The sequence below is a fragment of the Trichosporon asahii genome, assembly GCF_000293215.1.
Source record: "Trichosporon asahii var. asahii CBS 2479 unplaced genomic scaffold scaffold00002, whole genome shotgun sequence".
Classification (NCBI taxonomy): domain Eukaryota; kingdom Fungi; phylum Basidiomycota; class Tremellomycetes; order Trichosporonales; family Trichosporonaceae; genus Trichosporon; species Trichosporon asahii.
The window spans coordinates 376,167-399,883 of record NW_014040922.1 but is presented as its reverse complement, the minus strand read 5'-3'; the positions used below and the strand labels follow the sequence as shown (position 1 = coordinate 399,883).

General features: G+C 57.9%; 3 protein-coding genes and 1 non-coding gene across 4 annotated transcripts; 3 read left to right on the top strand and 1 right to left on the bottom strand.

Annotated features, from left to right (window-relative positions):
• The first annotated feature begins 219 nt into the window (after positions 1-219).
• A1Q1_t112 lies at positions 220-334 on the top strand. The gene has a single exon. It is a non-coding gene; the product is annotated as a tRNA-Arg (tRNA).
• A 10,473-nt stretch (positions 335-10,807) lies between these two features.
• A1Q1_08048 (uncharacterized protein) lies at positions 10,808-14,222 on the top strand (the record flags this gene model as incomplete). Its single annotated transcript, XM_014328819.1, has 3 exons — positions 10,808-10,932; positions 11,239-11,662; positions 12,372-14,222. 3 exons carry the CDS (start codon positions 10,808-10,810, stop codon positions 14,220-14,222), a joined length of 2,400 nt encoding a protein of 799 aa, XP_014184294.1.
• Positions 14,223-14,705: 483 nt separating this feature from the next.
• Positions 14,706-17,241, bottom strand: A1Q1_08047 (uncharacterized protein; the record flags this gene model as incomplete). Its single annotated transcript, XM_014328818.1, has 9 exons — positions 14,706-14,849; positions 14,887-15,003; positions 15,090-15,974; positions 16,102-16,173; positions 16,239-16,430; positions 16,481-16,873; positions 16,914-16,976; positions 17,022-17,130; positions 17,180-17,241. The coding sequence occupies 9 exons, from the start codon at positions 17,239-17,241 to the stop codon at positions 14,706-14,708; spliced, it is 2,037 nt and encodes a 678-aa protein (XP_014184293.1).
• A 1,392-nt stretch (positions 17,242-18,633) lies between these two features.
• A1Q1_08046 (exocyst complex subunit Sec15) lies at positions 18,634-21,532 on the top strand (the record flags this gene model as incomplete). Its single annotated transcript, XM_014328817.1, has 11 exons — positions 18,634-18,693; positions 18,741-18,908; positions 18,949-19,068; positions 19,126-19,248; positions 19,413-19,581; positions 19,629-19,750; positions 19,791-20,281; positions 20,385-20,615; positions 20,739-20,955; positions 21,011-21,130; positions 21,335-21,532. The coding sequence occupies 11 exons, from the start codon at positions 18,634-18,636 to the stop codon at positions 21,530-21,532; spliced, it is 2,019 nt and encodes a 672-aa protein (XP_014184292.1).
• Positions 21,533-23,717: the final 2,185 nt, after the last annotated feature.

Sequence of the window (23,717 nt, the reverse complement as noted above, 5' to 3'; positions counted from 1 at the left end):
CTGACTACGACTCGAACGTCCCTCGATAAACGCCATAGTGGCGATCCAACAGTCGACCTCAGTCCTCTCTCACTCAACCGTACTTCACTCACCCAGCCACCAACTCCCTCCTTCCGGTAGCACTTCGACTCAGCTCTCCAGACCACGCGCGCTCGCACGCTCGCACGCTCGCACCCGCCCCGACGCCGCCGCCACCAGCCCTGCCCCCCGGGGGACATAGGTCGCGTGGCCCAATGGCAAGGCGTCTGACTACGACTCGAAGGTTTCCCAGGTCACGACGGGGATTCTTCAAGTAACAATCAGGAGATTGCGGGTTCGATCACCGTCGTGGCCTCTCTGAGCGTCTGCAGGACGTTGCGGTGCTTTTTCATGCATGGAAAATGAGTGAGGAGTGAAGTTTTGAGGAAGAGAGGTGGTGAGAGGTCAGATGGTGGTGGTGTGGTGATGGTGGTGGAGGTGAAGTGGAGGTGGAGTGCCACTCGCCCATGCTGGGTTTCTGGGTCGTTGTTTCGAGCCCACCTTGCGCTGGTCTCCTGTGAGATGGTGAGATAGTCTGTGGCCTAGTGAGGGGTGGGCTCGAGGGAAAGCTGGTAGCGAAACCCAGCTCCTCGCCGACCGAGTCACGGTGATGGTCATGCCTCCAGGCGGACGATGAAGACCAAGCTATCCACCCATTCGCAGACATCTCTGAAGAAGTAACAAAGATGAGCTACAGGATAGGCCCCGTAGCTCTGACTCTGACAGGAACGAGAGCTGAAGTGACAGAGGAGCAGGCTTCCTTCATGGTGTGGCGGACTGAACTACGGCAGACTGTCAACTCATTCACAGGTTTCTGTACTTCTCCATACATCAAGATGGGCGCCAAGTACTGCGCTAGAGACCGCAGCTGGTGAGCTGGCATCAGAGGACTCGGATCAAGCGGCAAGGAGGCAAGTAGGCTGGGTGTGTTTACTGTTTCGCTGGGTAGAGGAGTCCGCCGTTCTTCAAGATCACTTCTGCCGGACAAGTCATCACCTATGGGAGACAGTGAACATCATGCAAACGACAGTCCCGACGTAAGTCTCGCCAGTCTGTATTGCGCCAATGACAGTGATGTGTCTGCGAAGAGTTCAGTAACCGCTCGTGAGCAGGGAGATCTTGCTCGCACGCCCAGAGGCACTGTGGAGCTCCACTGCATGGCTGGGTGATATCCCCATGTCGCCTCCCGGATCGCTCGTCGCTCCCGAGCAGCAAGCGACGGTGCCAGCCGCTATCTCTATGATATCGATGACGTGCGTCATGACATCGACGGGGCGCTGTCGATGGCGCTGAAGCACACCAGTGGTGGTCGCTCGAGTTCATGCCGGCCCACATGTCAAGCGGCTGCAGTCTGACGCCGGCGTTGGTGATGAGTACGTGATGATCATGACGGTGGCGAGGGAAAGAACACTGTCATCCTCTCGAGGCTGGGATACCCGAACTGCTAGCCGTTTTCGTCGCAGTGACCGCCATCTATCGAACGATCGGTGCTCGCATCGAAACAGATGTTTCCCTAGCTCATCCAAACCTCCAAATCTCCAAACCTCCCCTCGAAGGACAGTCGTAGGGTTGATGCGAGCCCCGGCCGATGTCCACATCAACCATCACACTCACAGATAAGCTAACGAACACAACATGCCTCATGTCATCCTCTGCAGCTAGCCGCTCGGTGTCTGCTCGGTTCAGAGGATATCGCGACATGCGCTCGAAAGTTAGTCCAGATCTGATCTCAAGACGTGTACGATAGGAACGGTGAAAGGTGACGCGAGGTGGAGGAACGAGAGTGCGGGGCCTAGCGACCTGACATCTGACGTCTGACGACAGCCTGCAGCCGGTCGGCAGCCAGGCGAGAGAGATATGCGCATCTGAATGCGCACGGTACTCAAGGGGGAATGAGTGGCCAGGCCGGGGCTGTCGGTCGGATCGTGCAAGGTTGAGTGGTGTGCCCGAACAGATGAGATGGCCCGTTACGACGTCACTGACACGGTGCTATGCGAGCTTTCGACGGCTTTCCGTCGGTGCAGAATAGATCTCCCTGGCATGCGGCTTTGCATGCCGGGTCTTGTTTGTGCACCTCTGACGTGCCTGTGCTGCTTGCTTGAAGTGGATCTGGACGCGACAAAGCACTACGCGGGCATGTGCATAGTTACGGGAGCACTGCCTGGTACGAAAGCTGGGCCACGGCCCACCGCGCTCGGCCCAGAACTTAACGGACCCGCCGCGGAATGTCGAAGCCTCCCTCTTAACTCGTGCCAGACACAATGGACCGAGGGGTGCGGAATTGGCCCCCACGATGAGAGGTCACTGGAAAAACACTGCAGTGTACTGATACACGCCCCCATACCGACTGCACGGGACGAGGTACGAGCTGGTTACGAAGGGAGTAAGGAAAGCAAGAGCATTCCAGGCTAACTGATGTTAGTGCGCGACTGATATCAGCAATACTCTGACCGAGAACGACCGGCCAGATGCAGCCCAAGCTCCAGACTCAACGACGCTCCCCCCACGTTAACACAGAGTTAGTGTTAGACAGAACAACCAGATGTCCCGCCCGTCGCAACCAGAGTGCTTCAGCACGAGCACCTCGTAGTGGAGGCTCTCGTCCATGTTAGTAACAACGATAGATAGATTCCAATTGGAACTGTATTCAGGCAACCCTCAAGGTACACACTCGACGACGGGCTAGCGGCCTCACGGAAGAGTCGCCGGATGTCGCAGGTACCAGTGCCGAACTCACCGCGAACGGTCCGTTGAGACGCGGCATGCAGAAGGGGACAGAGGTGGGCACTCTACCTGACAGGCAAGGAAACGTTATCCTCGCCGAGTCCAGACACTCTCGAGAGTGCGGAACGCCCACACAGGTCATCCCGCGCTATGCTGTTCCGACTGAACGGGGATGTAACCCCTTGACATGCTCGATGTACGCCACACAGCAACGAGAAAGTCACCGGCCATGTCAGCCAGCGCCACTTCCTGCTACCCACTACCAACACCCAGTCACGAACGGCGCCTCTTCCCCACGAATCATGCAATGGTGGGCACCAGTGGGTCATCTGTTGCGTATGCAAGCTGCTTGGATGATTGGAGGCCAATCGCACACTTGCAGGTACGTGGGGCGAGACCTTCAAGGAGTGAGCTGTCAAGAGGAGAGCCAGGTACTGCCTTGCCAGGCTCACTGGATATCCGCTCCGGTGACAAATTTGGGATCCGCCATTGGCCTCAGAGTTGCGCTCGCTCAACACTGGACAAGGCCTTACGCGTGCGCTCTGCTCTGCCTGATACTTCTGTACAACCCATATGAGACCCCATCTGAATGCGAAAGTGTGCATTTCGAACGTAGAGCAACGGCGTTTGGATCGCGGCGTATGCATCACCGAGCACGTGCAGAAAGCCGCACACATGCCACATTGATTCAGCTCGCCCGCCCGCGGAGCAGAGATAACCACGCTCCACCCGCCAGACTCGCTTACGCCTGCCACTGATTTTGAGCTCATTGGCCTCTAGATCACGTCGGGCAGCGTTCGACAGCAGGCACTGCAGCGGGCAAGTTCCCGTCGCCAGTGAGGGGGCATGAAGTACGCCGCAGGGCCGTGAGGAACCGGAGTGATCGTCGTGAGAGGGTGGCGGTGTTTGATCAGACGGCAGGTTGAGGAGGATGCCGGCGGCGACTTACTTCTCAGATTGAGTTCACCATTGAGACGTTCACAACTCGCACCCAACGTCAGGTCCCATTGAGCATGTCAGGCGGCGGTCGTCGGTCCAAACACCGATGCTGCAGCTGCCAGCCACGCGTCGCCTGTTCTGACCGACAGTCCGACGAAATGTGAAGATTGCACAAAGTTGAAGTCTGGAACGCGCAGATCTGCAGACGCCTCTCGCCCTTGCTCGGCTCCCGCCGCCTTTGCTTCCCGCACCCAAGTCCCAGACCCACTCAACGGGACGCAGGTCAGTAACGTCAGCACAGCCTGCAGACCGAGACAAAAGATCGACAGGGATCGACGGGGGGCGAAAGGATCGACGAGGTGCGAAGAGCATAGACAACTGAGAGCTAAGAGCACAGCTAGGTCGAACAAAACCACATTACGTACGGTTTCCAGGGGAAGCAAGGGCCAAGTTCCGCGCCGATCACCCCGCAGTTCTGCGCTTCCAGAGTAACCACAGTCTATATTAAGCCGTCGGACAGACTATGCATGCGTTAGTTGACTTGTGCACGTCACATCATCACTTCCGCACCACGCATGCATGCATGCGTCGCATCGTCTCGCGCAGACATTCGCATAATGCGCATTCTGCTAGACGGTAGCGAAGCAGCAAGCCGAGGTGGAGGGTGGAGGGTGGGGGTGGGTGGGGGAGCCTGTTGGTAGAGGGTCTAGAGCGCTCCAGCTGATAAGGCTCGGCCGGACCGGCCGGGTTAGCAGCACACTAGTGAGCAGGCTAGCCAATGAGCCCCGCATGTCAGTCTGATCTGCAGGGCTTAGAACGAGTGATCGATGGCATCGATCGTTACGGGGCCGGCCTGGCCGCACGCTAGTCCTGCCTGACATGAGCTCGGTGCTCGGTGCCATTGGTCAGAGGCTGGAGGCCCGCCGTGCTGTTGAGTCTGCCGCACTCAGCTGATGCGGCACCCAGGGCTTCCGCACGACCTCTGCGGCGCAAGGAGCCAAGGATTGTTGAATTCCAAAGGCAGCCGTATTCTTAGAAGCAGGCGATGCAAGTCGTCATCTCGCGATCGTGATCCTGGGCCGCTTTGAGCTAGTCGCCTTCGGCAGGAGCCATACAGGCGAGTGAGCGAGGTTAATCAAGTGGAGCCAGCCTCAAATAGAAAAATGCGAACCGTGTCGAGTGTTGTATTACAAATTTGGCCCCCCACTGATTCATCTGTGGACCGCATGGAACCAAGTTGGTGCTCTGGGCGGTTCCTCCTGTGCCTACAGTTCCTGACAGGAACAGGTTCCTCATGCTGCTTCATGTATGGCACTCGAGGGATTGACTGCAGGACGATGAAGGACGAGAGGCATCCTGCCGAGACGTCCGAGGGAGCTGAGCGACATGGGGATGCAACCTGAGTGCGAGCTGAGAGCAACCAGGAACTGTGCAGCGGTGCAGCCCGTCGATCCCATCAACCCTGCCCAGCCGCGGCAGGACGGGCGGACAGACCCTTGCACGGGTGGGCTTGAGCTTACTGCAGCCAGCAAAGCTCAGCGCTGGTGCCCTGATACCTTTCTGAGTTGTTCTGCCCGAAATACTGAGTCCGACACGGGGTCACTTGGGGGCCAGTTCGGCTTTGGCCGTTGAGACACAGTAGTGGCTCTCAACATCACCTCTTGTCGCCGCAGTTCACCCGCATTTCCCCCCACGCGCGCTCTCCTACAACATCAATCACCCCTGGGCATCCCATGGCGTGCGGTGGGCAGCGATGCCGGGCCTGATCGAAAGGCTATCCCTAAGCTTGAGACCGAGCGAGATACCGAAGCAGTCTTAGGCACACAGCGTTCCCACAACGCCAAGCAGCCACTGGGAACACCACAATGGGTCGTCCATTGGCTGTGGCACAAAGTCAGCGTAATGTGGAGCCGCGGGGCAGATCTCTCTGCTACAGATCTCTGCCACGCGACGACGATCAACGGCACCCCACAGGCTGGTGACAGATCTCGTGCCTCGTCTGGCTTCGTACACAAGGTGATGGTGGTTGACACGGAAACGAATGGAGCGACATGCATTTACACAGTGCTCGTAGAAGGATGTCTACTTTGGGAGACGGCTGCGATATTCGCAGCCTAAAGGTCCCAGCCTGACATGCAGCTGTAAGCATAGCAGGGTGCGTCAAATGGACGGCTGAGTGCTAAAAGCGTGGACGCGCGGACCAGTGGGAAGCGTGGGATGTCGCTCTGTGTTCTCATAGCAGCCGAGCCATGCGACCCACCCACCTCCCACTGGACGGATGCGAGTTCTCGCATTGGTTCGCGAGCTCTGAAGCAGGCTCAGGTGGCTGAGGCGATGCCAGTGATCGACGCTGGGCCTGACGATCATCTGAGCCCTGAATTTTTCTTCGTCAATTCTGGTTGGCTGACCCCGTACACCACCAGATGCAGCTGGGAGCACTCTCCATTTCCGAGCGGTCTAGGGCCGCAATCCTCCGCTGTGACTGGCTGCAGCCTGAGCACGAGTGATTCCTTATCGACGCTGGAACGGAGCAAGAAGCCCCACATCTGTCCCCTGGCCAATCAGAGTAAAGTTGTAATGCAGCCAGATAAGCCAGGGTGGGGCATAAATGCTCTGCCAGGTCAGTCGCGGCTTCGGACACATTTTACGTTACGGCCCAAGGCTCGAACATCCGATGTTGTGCCGATCCCTGACATCGTTCCTCTTGTCCCTCGGCCAGTGCAATTCGGACAAGCGGCTGCTGCCTGAACGGGTCTGTGAAGCAGTTGCTGCCACAAGGAGCGTGAACCGTGTCAAGTTATGAGACTGACCTACCCCGCGACCCACCAGATTAGAGTCAAAGAAACATGAGCTAGTCTCGTTCGAGTATCGGGCAAATGTATGCAACGGAGCGGGACGTCATGGGCTTCTCGATATAGCAATGGAGGCTGACGGTGCGTCCTACAGACAGGTATGATTCGCTGCACTGTCGCCAGGGAATCGACGTTGCAGGTTCAGGACTGTGCCTCTGCAGATCACTTGTTCTCAGGATATGGGAGTCTAGAAGCTTGCGGCCAACCCAAATGCGCGGCTAGCTCGCAACGTACTGCAATCAATGCAATCGAAGTGATCTGCAGCGAGACTAGTGAGTAATATGACTGCGCTACTGTACGTCATGTAACCCCTTCGCCCCGCACTACCCTCACTCTCTCCCTCTACAATTGTCAGAATAGCAGAGATTTTAGCAGAGTTGATCAGAGAAGGCGGGCGACCTCCATCGGGGTAACTTGTCAGGAGAGTCCGCCAGGCACCCAGGGTTACCCTTGCCGCGCCTGACACGGTTCATGGATGACGAATGGCGTCCCCGCATTCTATTACAAATGTCTCGTGGCAGCCTTCCAGTATGGAGTCCAGTGTCCTGGATTTCGGGTTCGGGCAAAGCTTTCGGGCAGCTCTTCGGTCTTAGCGTTTCGGTGGGCGCCAGAACTATACTGCCTAGCACTGTTACAACCTACGTGACAACCTGGACGTGTGGGAAGTGCGTCGGTGACACATGCAGCTGTCGCCATTGCGTCAGAGGCAACTCTAGTCACAACCGCTTGCAGCTCGTGTCGTTACTACCTCCTTGGTGCTTCAGATGATCCTAAGCCAAGCGTCCTAACCCCACCGGTCGCATGCGTGTTCTCATTTCCACTGCGGAGTAAGTACATGGAGGTTCACGTGCCCCCACTTGACACCCCGGCTGCCAAGCCACCGTCGCATGATAGAGATGCCGCTGACGAATGAAGATCAGTGTTGTGAGCGTGCGTAAGCACACTGCTGCTTATCGATTGGGCGACGACTTCCGCACGTCGTGCAAACGAGGTGCGGGGCCGACATGTGTCGATCAGCTGTGATCGAGAACACGGCCGTGCAGTGCAGACCGGCTTCGGCCGTGCCACGAACATGACGGAGCTGCACTATTCTCTTGAGTGAGGGCCAGTGTCAGAGTATCTACCCGAGAGACATTGCCGACACAATGTCAGGAGATTCAAGGGGTGGTGTTGCCTGAATGGCGGCCGCAGTGCAGACCCGCTTCGGAGCTGTGACCTGCCTGTAACCACAGCCGCATGGGCAACACCGACCCCGCAGCCAAGACTCCAGGGGTTTCCGTCCCTGCCGCCGGCACCGATACGGATGCATCGCCGATGCTGTTTAGCAGCAAGAAATACAAATTCCAACAAACACAAATACCTTCATTTGGACACGCTGGACAAAGGGCCAGATTGAGAGATTAAGGCACGTTAGTCCGCGCATGTCGTGCGCTGCTGCGTCTTGAGTCTACATGAGAGAGACTGACACGAGGCTAACCCCCACGCAACAACAGACTCCTATCATGAGACTCGAAGCAGGCAAGCAAGCTCCGGGATCCTATCAGGCCCGGTGTCCCGGACATTGCGGGTGGAATCCATTGGTGTGCCAGAACAGGTCATCGGTTTCGCTCGAGACGAAGTGTATTGAACGACGCCAAGCAGGTGTCCGAATTGCCATCGTCGAGGGCGACATTTCTCTGATAACGAGCACCGGTGTTGCCCGCCGTTGCGCCTAATGTGTGGAAGCGACGTCGAACATGGCGGCGGTTATGCAGGCAGGAACCATAGGTCAGTCAACCAGCACCAAGCCATACTCGTCATGTGACCACTGGATTGTGTTCTGTTCCTGCCTTTCGGACGTGTGCTCTTTCGGGTCTTCTCAGTCTGAATTTGTAAAAAAACGCTGCCCGAAAGCCGATGGCATATCCAGGGCAATAAGTTGTGCGATCGCAGGTCCCTAGACCGACCAAATACAGCCTCCCTGAGTGAGCCTGAAATGCAGGTAGAGCAGCTGCTACATCCTACAGACCACACTTTCCACCGCCGCACTCGTCTCGACCTATAGACGTATCCTCTATGACGGACAGCTCGATCACTCTAAGGCGAGCTAAGGAGTTGTGAAGATCGACGTCCCTGTGCGCAACCAAATATAGCGTCAGCGATGCATGGCGCTGACGCAGAAGCGCTGATCAGACAGCCAGGTCCGTCCGTGCCCCCACTGTTCCACGGACGGACCGCAGTCTCCTCGGGTATGCGACTGCAGGGGTTGCGGAGATAAGCTGTCTGGAAGCTGGCACAGACGGCACTGCCTCTGGGTTGATGCTCTCCAGATCTGACGGGAGCCGGAGGAATATGATTGGGGTCAACGGCTTAATATCGGAAAATTGCGTCTTCTGCCACTTGTCTACCTGACACGGGTCATTTTAATATGGAAAGTTTTGCCTTGCTCAGCCTGCAAAGCCAGCGAGATTGTTGAGCGACGTCTGCGATGACTGCAGACACTCTGCCTGGCCCCACGTCGGTGCGTGCATCGATTGCCTCAGCCTCGAGATCAGCCCGTAACTTCCCCCTTACTCGTTGGACCAGCGCCCCTCACCCGTCGTCCCCACGGACAGATTGTGGAGGAGGGTAACGTCGCCCATCCGGGCCCTCCCCTGCATGTACCTGCATATTGTACCTGCATGTACCCTTGGAGTTTGTTCCCTTCTCTGACCCTCCAACCTATGAATGCACGTTTTGAATCCATTCTTCCAGACTCGAGTTCGCCTGAGCCCACTGGTCAGCAGACATCCGGCCTTGGGCTCGCCATTGCGCACCGATCTGCATAACATCAGGTCCTCCCGCACCACCCCCACCTTTTCCCTATAGGGCCGTTCAACTAGGGTTTAGGTGTCATATGCCCACACTCCAATGCGTTCAGGTAGCTCAGGTAGCTCTCCCAAAGCAGAACCCAAGGAACGGCGGATCCTCTGGGAGAGCTTGAAACTCCATCAGCGCTGTTCCTTACGAGTCTCCGCCCATCACCAAGGAACACCCAGCTAGCCGCCGCACATAGGCTAGGCCGCGACAACAGAGAACATGAGCTGCGGAACATTCACTGATTCAGCGATTGTTCCCTCTCCTCCATCCTGTCCCTGCCCATCTACGGCATCGATGCTTAGCTCCTAGACAGACCGGTCATTAGAGCAGACGTTCCTTGCCCGAAGACCGCGATCCATATCAGCTCCTCCCAGCTGATGACCTATCCCCCCTCTCCTATCCAGATCCTATATCTACTCTTGACTGATCTTCGCCGTCCCTTTTCTTCCCCCATCAATCCCTCTTTCGACCTCGCTTCCTCGCCCTGATGATCGTCATACATCACCTTACCTAGACGCACTCCACGCACTTGACATACAAAAGCCTCAACGGGAGTCACCATCTAGCTCACCGTTGTTTGTGTAGCTAGTTAGTCTAACCTTCCAGGTCATAGTCACCAACAAGGATACCACTCATCTGGTCCCCGCATCCGTGATTTCGCCTGAATCTCATCACAGAACGCCAATTCTACCAGAGCAGAGCGTATCGCCTCCCCCGCTCGTTGAAGATCTGGCCAGCTCCAATCGACAGCCCCTCCACTCTCCTCCACTCAATTGACTACCCCCCGCCCTCCGGCGCCCAGTGGTTGGTTCGCTCTGCGACTTGACCCTTGCGCGTCGCTCGCTCGGCAAACTCCCCGTCTGCAACAACCAGTTCGACACCCGCCCACCTACCCGGCGCTCTCATCCGAAGGGCGCACATCGGCCCAACAATCATCGGACCAACGTCTCAGGTCACCGGCGAGAACACCTCCACCGACCGCGTCCACCCGTTGCAACCGGTCCAGTAAGACGGCGTTGTGACTATCTTGCCGACTGTCGACCTCCGTCATCCTTACGGCTCTGTCTGCTGTCCACGTTTGATGCACCAACGCGACGTCAGCAGCCCTTCCATCGATTCAGCCTAAACCGCTTGATGATCACCAGCAGCGTTCGCCCCTACACCTCCCAGGGATCCGAAACGTACATATCAACAACAACCCACACCTGAACGCCTTGAACGCCAGTCAGGGACGTAGGTGATCGCCCTAAAAAGTAGCCACCCAAGTGGATCAGCCACACACACACCCCTCCTCATTAAGTCGCGCCTCGCTTAGGTGTGACTGTCCCAGCGAGGCCACCGGATTCCGCATCGCCATAGTCAGCACGCCGTCAGCACGAGTGCTGTCTGCCGGACCGGACTACCCGTTTCTTCTCGATACTACCTCCTCACCCTCCATGGTTGAGGTTTACGATCACTACTCCTCCGGTGCAAGCCATACTTCCTCGCCAGAGCTCGCCAGGATGCTACCTGACGGGCAGTACTGGCCCAACCGCGCCGGGTATCCCGAGTGGGGATATAAGTAAGTTCCGCTCCCGGAGCTCATCATCTGGAAGCTTCACTCGCTCTTCCGTCGGAAAAGTACCACCCCCTTCTTTATCTGCATAACACCTTCATTTGGATACACAAAGTGTCGGTGGCTCCGTTCTCCCAAGGCCTCTGCAAGCTGCTTTTTGGTAGTTTATTGTGGTTTCTGGCGTAGGACGCCTCCTACTTCTTCCATGAGGTCGGCAACGCCATACTCCCAGGCTCTTTCTTTTTCTAAAGGTTGGGTCTCCGAGTTCCAAGCCTCTCATCTTGACATCATCGAACTCCGCTAACCGTGCAGCGTCAACCAGGCCGCGCCGTATCCCGCCCCTTCGTCACTAGACGGAGTGTCTCCCCCACCCGCCGTACCCCTCGACTTCGGCGTCCCCACCTCTCTCCCTCCCCCTTCTACTGCCTCTTCGTCCTCGTCCTACATGGCCGCCCCCATCCTCCCGTCACTCACGAGTCCACCGACGATGGCGCCGCTACCTGGCCCCTCGGTCCCGCCCATGCACTCTGCCCACTCCATGCTTCCTGACCCGTACCAGCTCGGTGGCTACCCGACCGAGCAGCCCCAACAGCCCAAGCCCTCGGGACGGCTAGGTGTCAAGCGCAGGCAGAAGTACACGCGAACGAGGACGGGGTGCCTGACGTGCCGCGCCCGGAGGATCAAGTGCGACGGCGCCCGGCCATCGTGTCGTAAGTGCAACGTCGCCAAGCGCGAGGTGAGTCGAGTTTCGCGACCCCATTATCCCTTTCTCTTTCCTTCCCTATCCAACGGCACACCATCGTTGCGGGATTTTGGATTAGTTCGCCACACGCGGACCAAAGCCTTGACTCTGGTCTTGATTGCGGCGATCTTTCCAGAACGCGACACCGAGCTCCACTCGTGCTGCGCGTGCTGCGGAGCGACATCGTGCCGATGTCTTTTTCTTCATTAATGAAGGATCCTCCCTCGATTAAGTGAGGTCCCAGCATTCCCCAGCTGTTAGTGCATGTTCCGCGCGATCGGGAGTGACAGAGGTTGCGCATGTAGCAACCCCGAAGATCACTTTTTGACTCGGTCCCCGGTGCCAACGGGTTGGGTGCGTTTTTGAGGCGGGTCGGGCGACATGCTTGCAACCAGTTACGGGTGGATCCCATTGAGATCTGTGACAAAACTGGGTTGCGGAATGTGGATCCCCTTGATCACCCTCGCTTGCTCGTTTCCGACGTCACATCCCCGACGATCCCTCTGTCCGAAAGGCCAGATCCACTTGGGATCTTACCTTTCGAACCCGTGTCAATCCGGTGTCCGAGTCAAACCCAGAAACCCAATCGCGTTCCTGTTTACTTGTCCCATCCCATCACATCACATCATCACTTTGGTCAAACACCGCACACTACTCCCTGCTGCACCCGTCCATAACCGTGACTCAGTGCTGACGAGACAAGTGCAAGTTCCCGCACCCCGACGAGATCTCGCGCAAGGGCAAGTCAAAGGACAACAAGGCCCCCGCTGCCCCTCCCTCTACGGCCTCGTCTCATGCCTCGTCCAATGTAGGCCAGAGCCCGCCGTACCAGGGCAACTCCCCTGTTGGGTCTTCTTCGAGCTCGGGCCAGACGGCCAAGTTTGACATTGCCTCGGCCTTCCCCGAAGGCTTCGACTTTGCTGGCACGCCACTGGGATGGGACCGTGCCTCCTCCGCCGCAGCGGTCGGCACCTTCCTCGAGGCAGCGTTGATGGACAGCCTGCGGACACGCACGGTGCCGCCGGCGTCGGACCAGAATGCTCAGGCGGCGGCGCGCGAGGCGTGGCTGTCGTCCCCGATCTTCACGACGCCCAACTTTCTCGCCCCCTGGTTTCCAACCCAGCAGGAGCAGTCTCTCATCCTGCACTACTGCGCCAACGCGGCTGATCTGATGATGGCCATCCCGACAGCTTTCAACCCCATGATGGCGATCAACCTCCCGATGGCGCTCAACATGCCCCGCGGCGCTGATGCGGCGACGGACGCACTGCGCATCTCTCTCCTCGCTACTGGCGCCGTGCACCAGGCATTTCTCCTAGCCCGCTCCAACGCGAATGCGACCCAGACCAGCGCCATGTTCCAGTACGCTGCGAACCTGCGCGACGCGGCGAAGAGCATGATCCGCTCTGCGCCCGGGAACACGAGCGAGGCAGCGCTCAGCGCATGCACTTCGCTTGCGAGCCTCGACATTCTCTTCGGCGGAACAGGGTGGACGGACAATTTTGACCTCGCCAAGGCCATCGTCGCCAACCGCGGAGGACCCGCAAAGCTGCTCGAGACCTCGGCGCCGACGCAGCTCAGCGAGGGCATGACGGTGACCCCCGCCAGGTTGATTCTGGAGGTGCTCACGATCTACGAGACGCTCGGCTGCCTGACGACGGGCCGGGAGCCGGAGCTCCTGACAGAGGAGAACGCAGAGTGGTGGTTCCAGAAGCCCGTCAACAGCCCCATGTCCCCCACCGCGCACAACTTTGAGCACTACAGCGTGGAGAACCAGTTCGGCGTGTCCAAGGTCATCGTCCACCTCCTCAACGGCGTTGCGCGCCTCCTCGCCCGCATTGAGCGGTACAACCGCGGCGAGCCCCTGCCCGAGCTCTCGGCCAACGCGACCACGTCGCCCACCAACCCCCTCGCTGCAAGCATTACCATGCCGACGGGATTCCTGGGCTTCGACTCGGGTCCCTCTTCTGTCAGCTCGAGCACCGTCTCGAGCAACGGCCCCACGCCCCTGCCGGCCGACCAGCGGCCGAGCTTCGACCGCGCCGGCAGCAGTGCGTCCAGCGTCAGCGGCCCGCACACGAAGGAGCTTGCGCGCACGGCCAAGACGCTCCTCGCCGACGTCAACCTGTGGATCGACAACCTGACCAACTCGCCGAACGAGATCCACGAGCGCGTTCAGGTCGGCAACCAGGCTTATGCCTACACCATGAAGATCCTCATCCTCACCTCGGCCTTTGGCATCCCCAAGGACTCGCCCATCATCCAGGAGGCCGCTGAGCAGGTGCTTCAGAACTGCTCCTTCTCCACTGCCGCGCTCGGCATGAGCCTTGACCTCATGTGGCCGGCCATTGTCGCTGGTTCTTGCTTCGCGCCCGGGAACTCGAGGCAGTGGCTCACTACTCTCTTTGAGGGTTTCAAGTCGCAGTGCTGCTTCGATGTCGACACGGCGTCGACTATCATCAATGAGGTCTGGAGGCGCTCGGACGCCAGTCTGCCTAGAGCGGACTGGAAGCCCGTGTGCGACGACTTCGGCCTCCAGGTCTTGTTGTGTTAAAAAGACATGTTAAAGTCAAATTGTCATAGTAGTAGTTTAGAACAATCAGTAGCATCAGTATCACAATCAGTAGCATCAGTAGTAAGCGTTATAACTAGATCAATCGTGTTCCTTTTGGGCCCCCAGGTTTCTGATTTCTCGGGCAATGTATACATACAGAGAAGCTACCCAAGCGTAATGAAGTGAGCGCACACTGACACTTAGGCTGGGCGTGTGCGTGAAGGTTGCTATGATACACGACGAAGATGGGGATCGGAAGGGTGTGTGGGAGGAAACAAGTTGTTTCAAGAGTGGAACCAAAATGGGACACTTGGAATCTCAAGGGTGGAAGAAGAGGATGGCGCACGGCCATGAGCTGCGACAACAGCACGAACAAAGTTTGGATGTGAAGAAAGAAGACAACACTGCCGGTGGTAATTGCAAAGCGTGAGAGATGAGTCTTATGCGATTTGAAGTCGATACAGGAGGTCGGGGAGAGATCGATCAAGCGGCAGCCTGACGGTAGGGGTTGGGGCCGGCACTGATGCTGCCTCCGTTGCTTCCGGAAGCCCCGGTCACGAAGGGCGCGCGAGAGAAGGAGCCACGCTGCTGGTGCCTCGCGGGGTGGTCGGCCTCGGGGAAGGGCTCCTGATCGTCAGTTGACAGCGTGGACATGACAACTCACTGGCTGGCCCTTCAGAGCGCCGTCAGAGTAGAAGATCTGCGGGCGCCACTCCTCGAGGGCATCCATAACATGCGAGTTTCTGACGGTTAGCAGGGGTTCAAAGCATCCCGTGCTCACCTGAACTTCGTGATGAGGCTCGCCTTGCCTTGAATGTTGGCGTATGAGACCTGAAGTTAGCTGCGACGCGTCGTGAAAAAGCTCACCTGCAGCACCTTCTCGCTTGCGAACAAATTCCACTTCCTACCAGCCTTGAGCTCCACAAAAGTAAGCAGCGCCTGGATGGAGGTGAAGTTGACGAAGGCGTAACCGACGTTGCAGTGGTTGTTAAAGTCGAAGCGCAGGTAGACAAAGTCGAACTCGTTCGGCACGACTTCGCGGAGGATGCTGACGAGCTCTTCCCGCGAGAGCTTGTTGGGGACGTCCTTGATCATGACCGTGGTGCGCTTGTCGAGGCCGTTGATGATCCTGTCCTTGTGGATAATGTTCTCGACAGGGATGGCCTGGGGGTTGTGAGGCACCACTGGCTGCTGAGCAGAGGTCTGCTGGTAGACACGGGCAGTCAAGCTCATCTGATCGAGCACACTCTGGAGCAGAACAGGGTCTGACCAACGAGGCGCCTGGGTCTGACTTTGAAGGAGAGACTCATCGTGGGTGCCGTTACGAGTAATCCGAGCCCAGTCCGCGGTACCCGCTGATACAGAGTGAGTTCGGGAAATGATCGATCGAACAGTCGGGCTGGGGGGTTGAGTCTGCGGCAGCTCGAAGCTGTTGCTGAAACTGCGCGTAAATCTCGAAGCAGCGCGAGGGGCGCTGGCAGACGGCCCAAATGCCTCAGTGCGTTGATTCGGCGTGTCCAAGAATGTCTGCCTCGTGTGCTGATTCCCGTACGCGGCAGACGCAAAGGTGTACTGGGGCGCGGAAGAAGGCTGAGGCAGAGGTGAAGGAGAGATGGGTCGGCTCAAGAAAGGATCACCTTCCTTCTCTGTGGTGATCTTGACGGTGAACTTGAAGTCCCCGATTTGAGCGCCATCCAGGACCTGCACAGCCTTCGACGCCGCACGGGCATCGTAGTATTCGGCTCGGAAGATCTGCAGTCAGTGTCGGGCTACAAGAGCACGCACCATTCCAGCTGGGTCTCCCTTGAAGTGACGCAGATCACCCATGCGGCCAAGGATGGTCTGAAAGTTAGTCCAGCAACGATCTTCTGTAACTCACCTTGACGCCAGCGACGGTAACAGGTCCCTTCACTGTCACATCGATGCAAGCGATCGAGTCTTTCCAGACTTTCTCGAAGAAGTCATCAGCAGTACCGTCAATCTGGCGTTAGAGCACGCAACGAGGTTTCGACTCACCGCTCGTACGACATCCCTGCGGATGGCGGTGCACTGAAGCGAGACCGGTCCCAAGGCGCGGTTGAAGCGGACAGAGCTGATGAGAAGCTTGTTGTAAACCTTCATGGTATCACGCGAGTCGTGGAAGCAGAGGATGACAAAGCCGTGGGTCTCCAAATGACGGACAAGGATAGCACGATAGGGCGTGAGGTCCTTCGCAGTTAGCAAGCACTGCATGGCATGTCGTCCTTACTGAGATGAACAGCTGGAACTCTTCTTTCGACACCGAGATGGGGATATCGGAGATCTGTTGTCAGTGCTTGTTGAGGGTCTGCACGAACGAGGAGGTGGTGACCAATGGTAGCCTCGTTGACAAACTGCGGCGACCTCGTGATATCCTTGACCTTCCTCGCCAGATCCGGGAGCTCGAGTTGCGCGTTGTCGAATGGAGAGAAGGACGCCGTAGGGGAAAACTCGGAGCTGAGCCAGATGCCGTCACCGTTCAGCGCATGAGGTGTCACTGGAACAGCGGAAGCGTGGGACCCGGGTGTACTCATTGAGCTGTTGCAGTGCTGGTAGGTCTGCGAGGAGTACGTCTCGAAACCCTTCAGAGGGGAAGGAGGGCGACGGCGGCGAACACCTTCCCTGCGGCTGGGCTGTACAGATTAGCCAGAACACCGTACTCGTCAAGCTTACCGATACGCCTTGAGGTCCATGGATGCCGTTCATTTCATCATTGGGAACCAAGTCTGGCAGTTGCTGCTGCAACTGAGCATCAGTCCAGGGGCATCATCAAACACGTACTGCGGACAATGAGATCTTCGAGGAAGACCTGGAAATGTCGCTCTTAGCGTCGTTGGGCCCCGCCTGGCTCTGAGGCTTTTTGGACGACGGGGAAGTACGCAGGAGCGGACTGATGTGTGTGTCAGTGTCAGTCCAATGATGTGTCAACGAGCACATACGGGGAGTCGGGAGTGACGGATGGCAACGCAGCGCACTTCTCTTCGGGGGGAGTCGCCAACATGAGCGTAGACTGAGAGGGAAGGTTAGCACAACCGCACACTTCGGGCCGAGGAAGACGAATTCATGAGCGCAGATTTCCACCACGCCTGTCGGGATAACAGGCGCTGAACATCATCGAAGATCGAACTCTGAAGGATCGTCGCGGGCTCCGCACTATCGATGCTCGGACAATGGTGTGCTGCACTCACCGATGAGGGAGTCGAGTTGATGGAAGAGCTCATTGTGAAGTGAGCATGTGAAGAACGATCTGGTTGATGAAGTTCCGAAATGAGACGTGAAGCGAGTGGCGTTGGGGGAAGGTCTTCTGAGCTGGGGGTCCCAAGAGAAGGTACGCAAGGCACGCCAGTGCAGCGGGCGTGCCGCGTGTTTTGCTAGCGCGTGAGCGACAAGTGTGCTCGGATTGGTGAGCAGCGCAGGTAGTGATGTGGGACGGGTGATGACGGCCTACGTGCTTGGAAGGGAAGGGGATTGGGGACGGTGGAGGATTGGAGAATGATGAGGTTGAGGAGATTGAGTGGTGATGAGATGTCGGTGATGAGTGGACGGCTGGGGGGGTCGGTGTCAGAGCATGAGCGACGGATGCAGAGGTGAGAGACAACAACGGCGCGAGCCTGGGACATCTGGGACCCCGGAGCACTGGGACACTGGAGTGTCGTCGCGTCCCGAGCGACACGCCTGCACGCCTGCTCGCTTGCCGACAACACTCGCCAGTGCTGGCTTGGATCTGATCCCGTGGGCGACCTTGCCAAGCAAGCACATGGCAGGGGCGGTGAGCGTTCGTCAGAAAGAAGTTAATCACGGGAGGCTGGGGGAAGAGAAGCACAGACCGAGTGCGAACCTGCGAAATGTGGAGCGTAGACGTGTGTGCAATGTCTCACTCCGGCGGCACGAAACGGTGAGCATCCAACAAAGGGCGTCCGCGGCAGTGTGTCACACTGCAGTGCACACAGGTGGTAGCATCGGGGCGCTGGAAGACGTTGGCCATGGTTTACCGGTACGCGATGGGAGGGGACAGAAGGGGATGCGTGATCATGCTGATGCGGTGAGGGTTCGGTGAGAGACGAGTGTCATGCTCGAGATGGGAAACGGTCGATCGTCGACAGCTCGGGGGCGCATTCCAGGCCCTTTGCCACCAGCCGATCTCGTTCCAGGTCCCAGCATGTCAACAACCGGAACCAAACCCACGTGGACGCCACCGTCCACCAGGAGCAAGGGACGCGCCGCTGCGCGCCGCACACGCACATGACGCAGCCTGTCGGTGGACCATCAACCAGCACGTCGGTGCAACGAGCGCAGTCCGAAACCATCACCTGCTCTCTATACGACCCGACCGTCGGAACCGACTCTCATCTTTCGTCATTGAGCAGGCCACTGCCATCGCGGGAGCGCGAACATGAACCGAAAACAGCGTCCAACGTTCTCGAGTGCGGAGCTTGAGCTTCAGCTCCAGCAAGTTAGTCGACCCGCTGTGTTGTCCCCAAGATTAAGCTGACAGGATAGATCACGCTCGATCCGACATCGGCAACGACGGAAAACTTCGAAGCCCTTACACCGTTAATCAAGACCATACAGGAGAGCGAGAGCGAGCAACTGTATCTGAATAGCTTGGACCGCTTCGTTGAGGAGAAGGAGCGCGAGATCGAGCAGATCTGCGAGACCAACTATGAGGTACGCAGTGGCTCAAGGGCGAGGAAGACTGACTGGACAGGACTTTGTCTCCTCTGTTCTCACGCTGTCGACTGTGAGGCAGGGCACGAGTCATCTGCGGAAACGCATCGGCGAGCTCGATGGTCAGATGGGTGACGTCGGACGAGCGCTGGGCGAGAAGGTGAGTGTCTTCCCTCAGGCAAGCTGACGTCTCCAGAAACGAGCTCTCATTGAGCAGAAGAAGGTCGCGAGGAATATGGACGACGCTATCGAGACACTTCAGACCTGTCTCCGGCTCCTAGACCTCGTGCACCGCGTTGGCGAGCTGACGAGAGAGGGCAAATACTGGGGAGCGTTGAGGGTAAGCTTGACGTTCAAGATTCTCTAGCTGACATTCAGATGCTTGAAGACCTGTCACATCTGCCGCCTCCATCTATCTCCAACACCCCGTTCTACCTGCATCTCATCTCCTCTTTGCCGTCACTACGACTTTCGATCAAGGACGCAGTGACGGCTGGCACGAAGTCGTGGCTCTTCGATATCCGCGAATCAAGTGCCTTAGTCGGAAAGCTCGCTCTGAAACATATGGACAGCCGTATCAAGCGTTGGCGCGCGAGGCGGGAGAAGGATGGTAACATCCGGTTAGCGAACATTGGAGGAGCTTTGGAGCTCGTCAACAACGAGCGTACCGAGTGTGAGTGTGCTGCGCCTTCCCTCCCTAGTCCAGCTCTAACATCTCAGTCAACGCGCTCGACAATGAGCAGATCAAGATAGACTTTAGACCACTCTACCAGTGTATCCACATCTACGAGGCGCTGGACGCCAAGTCAGAATTACAGAGGAACTACCAGGAGGATCGAAAGGTGAGCTTCAAGACGCTCGCGAGCTAACCTGCAGACGCAGGCCAACCTGATTCTGTCGTCCAGGGCGGCAACGACACCAGAGACGCTAAAGGCGAATCTTCCTTACCTGATCCAGGAGCTTGTCGGCTTCTTCATCATCGAAGCGCACGTCCTTCGCTCCGCGCCCGACTTCAGGTCACGACGAGACGTGGATGACTTGTGGGACGAGATGTGCCGGCGCATCATGGACGTCGTCGGACAGGGCCTGAAGGGATGCAGTGAGCTCGAGATCTTCCTCGAGAGCAAGCGCAACATTCTGCTGTTCGTGCAGACTCTGCAGGGACACGGCTACGACGTGACGGAGCTGAACGGACTGCTCATCACGCTGTTCGAGCGCTACTCGGAGCTGCTCGTGCGCAAGTTCAGCGCCGACTTCAACCACATCGTCTCTGATGATGACAACATGCCCATGATGGTGAACACGACACAGGAGTTTGAGCAGGTCGCTGGAGTATGCTGGTTTGCGGCAGGCGAAGTCGAGCAGCTCGCAATGTAAGTTATTGCGTCGTCCAGTGTAACTGACAGGCAGGCAAGGCTTCCCGCAAGCAATGCCGTTCTCGCAGACGTACCCGATGTGCTGCATCAACATCCGCAGCTTTGTGGAGCAGTTCTACCAGTTCGCCGACGGTGTCGCCCAGCACCATGTGGATATCGACGAGGTGCTGCGCAAGTCGCTCGACGACCTGCTCACCGATAACGTCAGCAAGCAGATTGCTCGTCGTTTGAAGGGCATGAGCAACTTGTCGCAGCTGGCGCAAGTCGTCATCAACCTGGAGCACTTTGCGACTGCGTGTGACGAACTCGAGAGCGTGCTGATGAACCTTCGGTAAGTTTCGGAGCTTCTCACGGAAACTGACAGCAGTGCCTCGCAACGCGGTGGTCCCGTGACGTTGTCATCCGCACACTCTTTCGCGGACACGCTCAAGCTGGCTCAAAGACGAATCGACAGCTACATTGCGTCGAAGCTCGACTCCTTCTTCGACTTAGCAGAGTACACGTGGCTTCCCCGCACCCCGCCGGCGGCACAGCACGAGCCGAGCACGTACGTGTTCGAGATGATCACGTTCTTGACGGCGAACGTCGACTCGGTGCTGTTTGGTCTGAATGAGTCGGTCAAGACGCACGTGTACGGCAACGCCCTCGCCCTGATCAACAAGTGGTTCATGGTGAGCTCGACGTACGAGCGAAGCTGACAGACAGGACACGCTGTGCGGACGCGAGGTGCCGCGGTACAACGAGGCTGCGCTCGCCTACGTCTTCAACGACGTCACGTACATTCAGACCGAGATTGGACGTCTCGACCGACCAGGTCTGGACCATGTGTTTGACGAGGTCAAGCTGGTGAGTACGCGCAGGTTCAGCGGAGCGAGCGCCAAGCCGCAACTTTGAGCGCCAAACGCCATCCGCCAGTCCCGCGGGCGCCATCTTCTTGCCCGGCCACGGAGGCGTGGGGCGGATTCTTGGCACGGCGAAAACGGGCACCCAAGCGACCGTCGCGATTCCGCGCCGGAGCTGCTATCTCTGTGTTGACTAGCTGACATGCAGAGCATCAAGCTGATCCTCGACGAGGCTGTGAATGCCTACATGGAGCCCTCGGTGCGCGAGCTGTCGTACCGGGCCGTCAAGTCGCAGCGTCTGGCCACTATGCTCGGCAAGCTGTCCGCCGGCGCCGCCGCCATGGGCAACACGAGCAAGGCGGAGCGGCGCAGAGCCGAGGCAGAAACAGTGTCTCGGTTCCGTTAACCCGACGCCGAGGGCGGAGGGTGAGGATAGCCAGCGCGGAGACTGCGCGGAGTTCGGGGAGAGCTCGGATGTGTTGTATTATCACGATCTAATGTCCCAACTAGCACGATGTTAATGGGTCTGTCTTTACTCCGCGGCAATCCGGGCTTGATTGTCAGCAGTCAGGCTAACAGCCTAAGCACACCCGGTCGAATTCTGTAGTCAGCTCCGTGAGTCATGAGCAGAGAAGGTCAGCCACAAGCCAGAGTAACGATATATCGGAGAGGCGGGTCGCGCGGCGTACTGTGAGGCGTGCGCCACGGCACACACTTGCGCAGTACCATGTTTGTTCTACCGAGCAGTGGCCAATGCGATTAAGCCGAGAAAGCCGACTTGGAACGGAAGCTTGGACGGCAAAGTGACGTCGGGAACGCCACGGTGTGCTGCATGAGTACGTGAGTCTGAGTGGCTAAGCGGCGGGCTTGCTGTGCGGGCATGTCTGGCTATGATTTGTGAGGGCGCTGTAGATCTCTCAGGCCTCAGGGCTATTGTAGTCTCTCCTGTCTTTCTCAGTCCCTCCTTCCAGCCGCACATATCCCCTCCCTCCCCTCCAGCTTTCTCCAGTTCCTCGTCATTGCATCTCGGTACATCTCGGTCCAGCTCAGTCGCCATAACGTAATGTCATCAAGAGGAGACAGGCGGAATGCGCCCAGAGCCCAGAGAGGCTGGACAGACTGCGTCGGCTGGCTCGCGATGGCTCGAAAAAATCAGCCCGACACATACAAATCCAGGGCAACATTTCACGACACCCGATTGGCCAACTGGCAAAGATACAGAGATAAGAAACCATCAAAACGCAGATAGGAATCGTCGGTCCGCGCCGTGTTGCCGTACACCCGTGCCGCGATGCCGCCGGCGACCTGTTATGACCAGGTTACGCCGATGTAGCTCCGTCTCTGTCTGCCGTCTGTTGGCGTCTGTTGGCGTCTGTTGCCGCTTGGATCTTACTGGACGCCATGACATGCGCTGTGATGCTGAGTAGCCGGGCAGCTGGGACCATGGCGCTTGGAATCGAGGCTGAGAGTGCAAGAGGTACGACCGTGCATACCCATTCCTGCAGACCCGAGGAGGTGTCCCTTGACCCGAACTGGAGTACTGGGTGTCCAATACCGGCCAGTCGAGCACGACAACGACGCCGACGTGCCTTCGCTTAGTACCGTCCTTGCTGTCCGATCGTCCGACATCGGCCCAGCCTCGATGCTATGAGAGCCGAGAGCCGTGCGTCACTCAGCACCGTGCACTGTGTGATCACTGTGCTCTGTGCATGTGCATTGTTGTGCATTGTGCCCCACGTCCATCCTCCCAAGCCCATCAACGTGTCTACCAGTACAGCCTCTTTCAGGAAACATCAGTTCTCGACACTGCATTGTTGTCCGTTTCCACTGCGTGGATCACAGAGTCCGGAATTGTTGCTCTGGGAGGTATATACCGATCCTTTATGACTTCGGGATACGCGGGTTCTGATCCGATACCTGGCCATGAAGGGGCCGTGAAAGTCGCCGGCCCACGGCAGGTAAGCCTCGAGGCAAACCCGCTCATCGCTCAGCAGTGCTCGACAAAAGTTGTCAGCGGAGATAGCGGAGCGAGAATAGTCACATGTCACCCATTTACTCCCTCCGATCAGCGCCAATCACGAATGCATGGCTGCCTCTTTGGTCGCTTCTGCCGTTTCTCGGAGCAGCGTATTCTAAGAGAGGCAAGGGGGCAAGGAGGCAAGGCACAGAGGCACTGATCGCATAGCAAGTGGTCTTGACTTGGGTTCCTCCAGAGGCTGTGGCTTTGGGTGTTGGCGGCCGGGCAGGCCGTTGGACCGGCGGTTGTGGGCTCACGCACAGAGCACATTGCGCAGGTCCCTTAGTGTTCTCCTGTGAGCAGACGGGGCTGGCGGGGCTGAATGCATGGCGCTGTTCGGCCAAGCATGCTCTGTACTTTGCTGGACGCTTGCTGGAGCGCTTGCAAGGTATCCTCGGACAGATGGACTAGGCAAGAAAGCCAGGGGCCCATTACCGGTGCCAGATCTGAGGCACGCAGGATGCTCACTGGCTGGCTCGGTTTTAGACTCTGTGCAGGGAGGACGCTGGGCGCATGCGCCACTGGGCGGGCGTGCCTGGCTGTACGGTGACCCACCCACCCACCCATCCGGCCT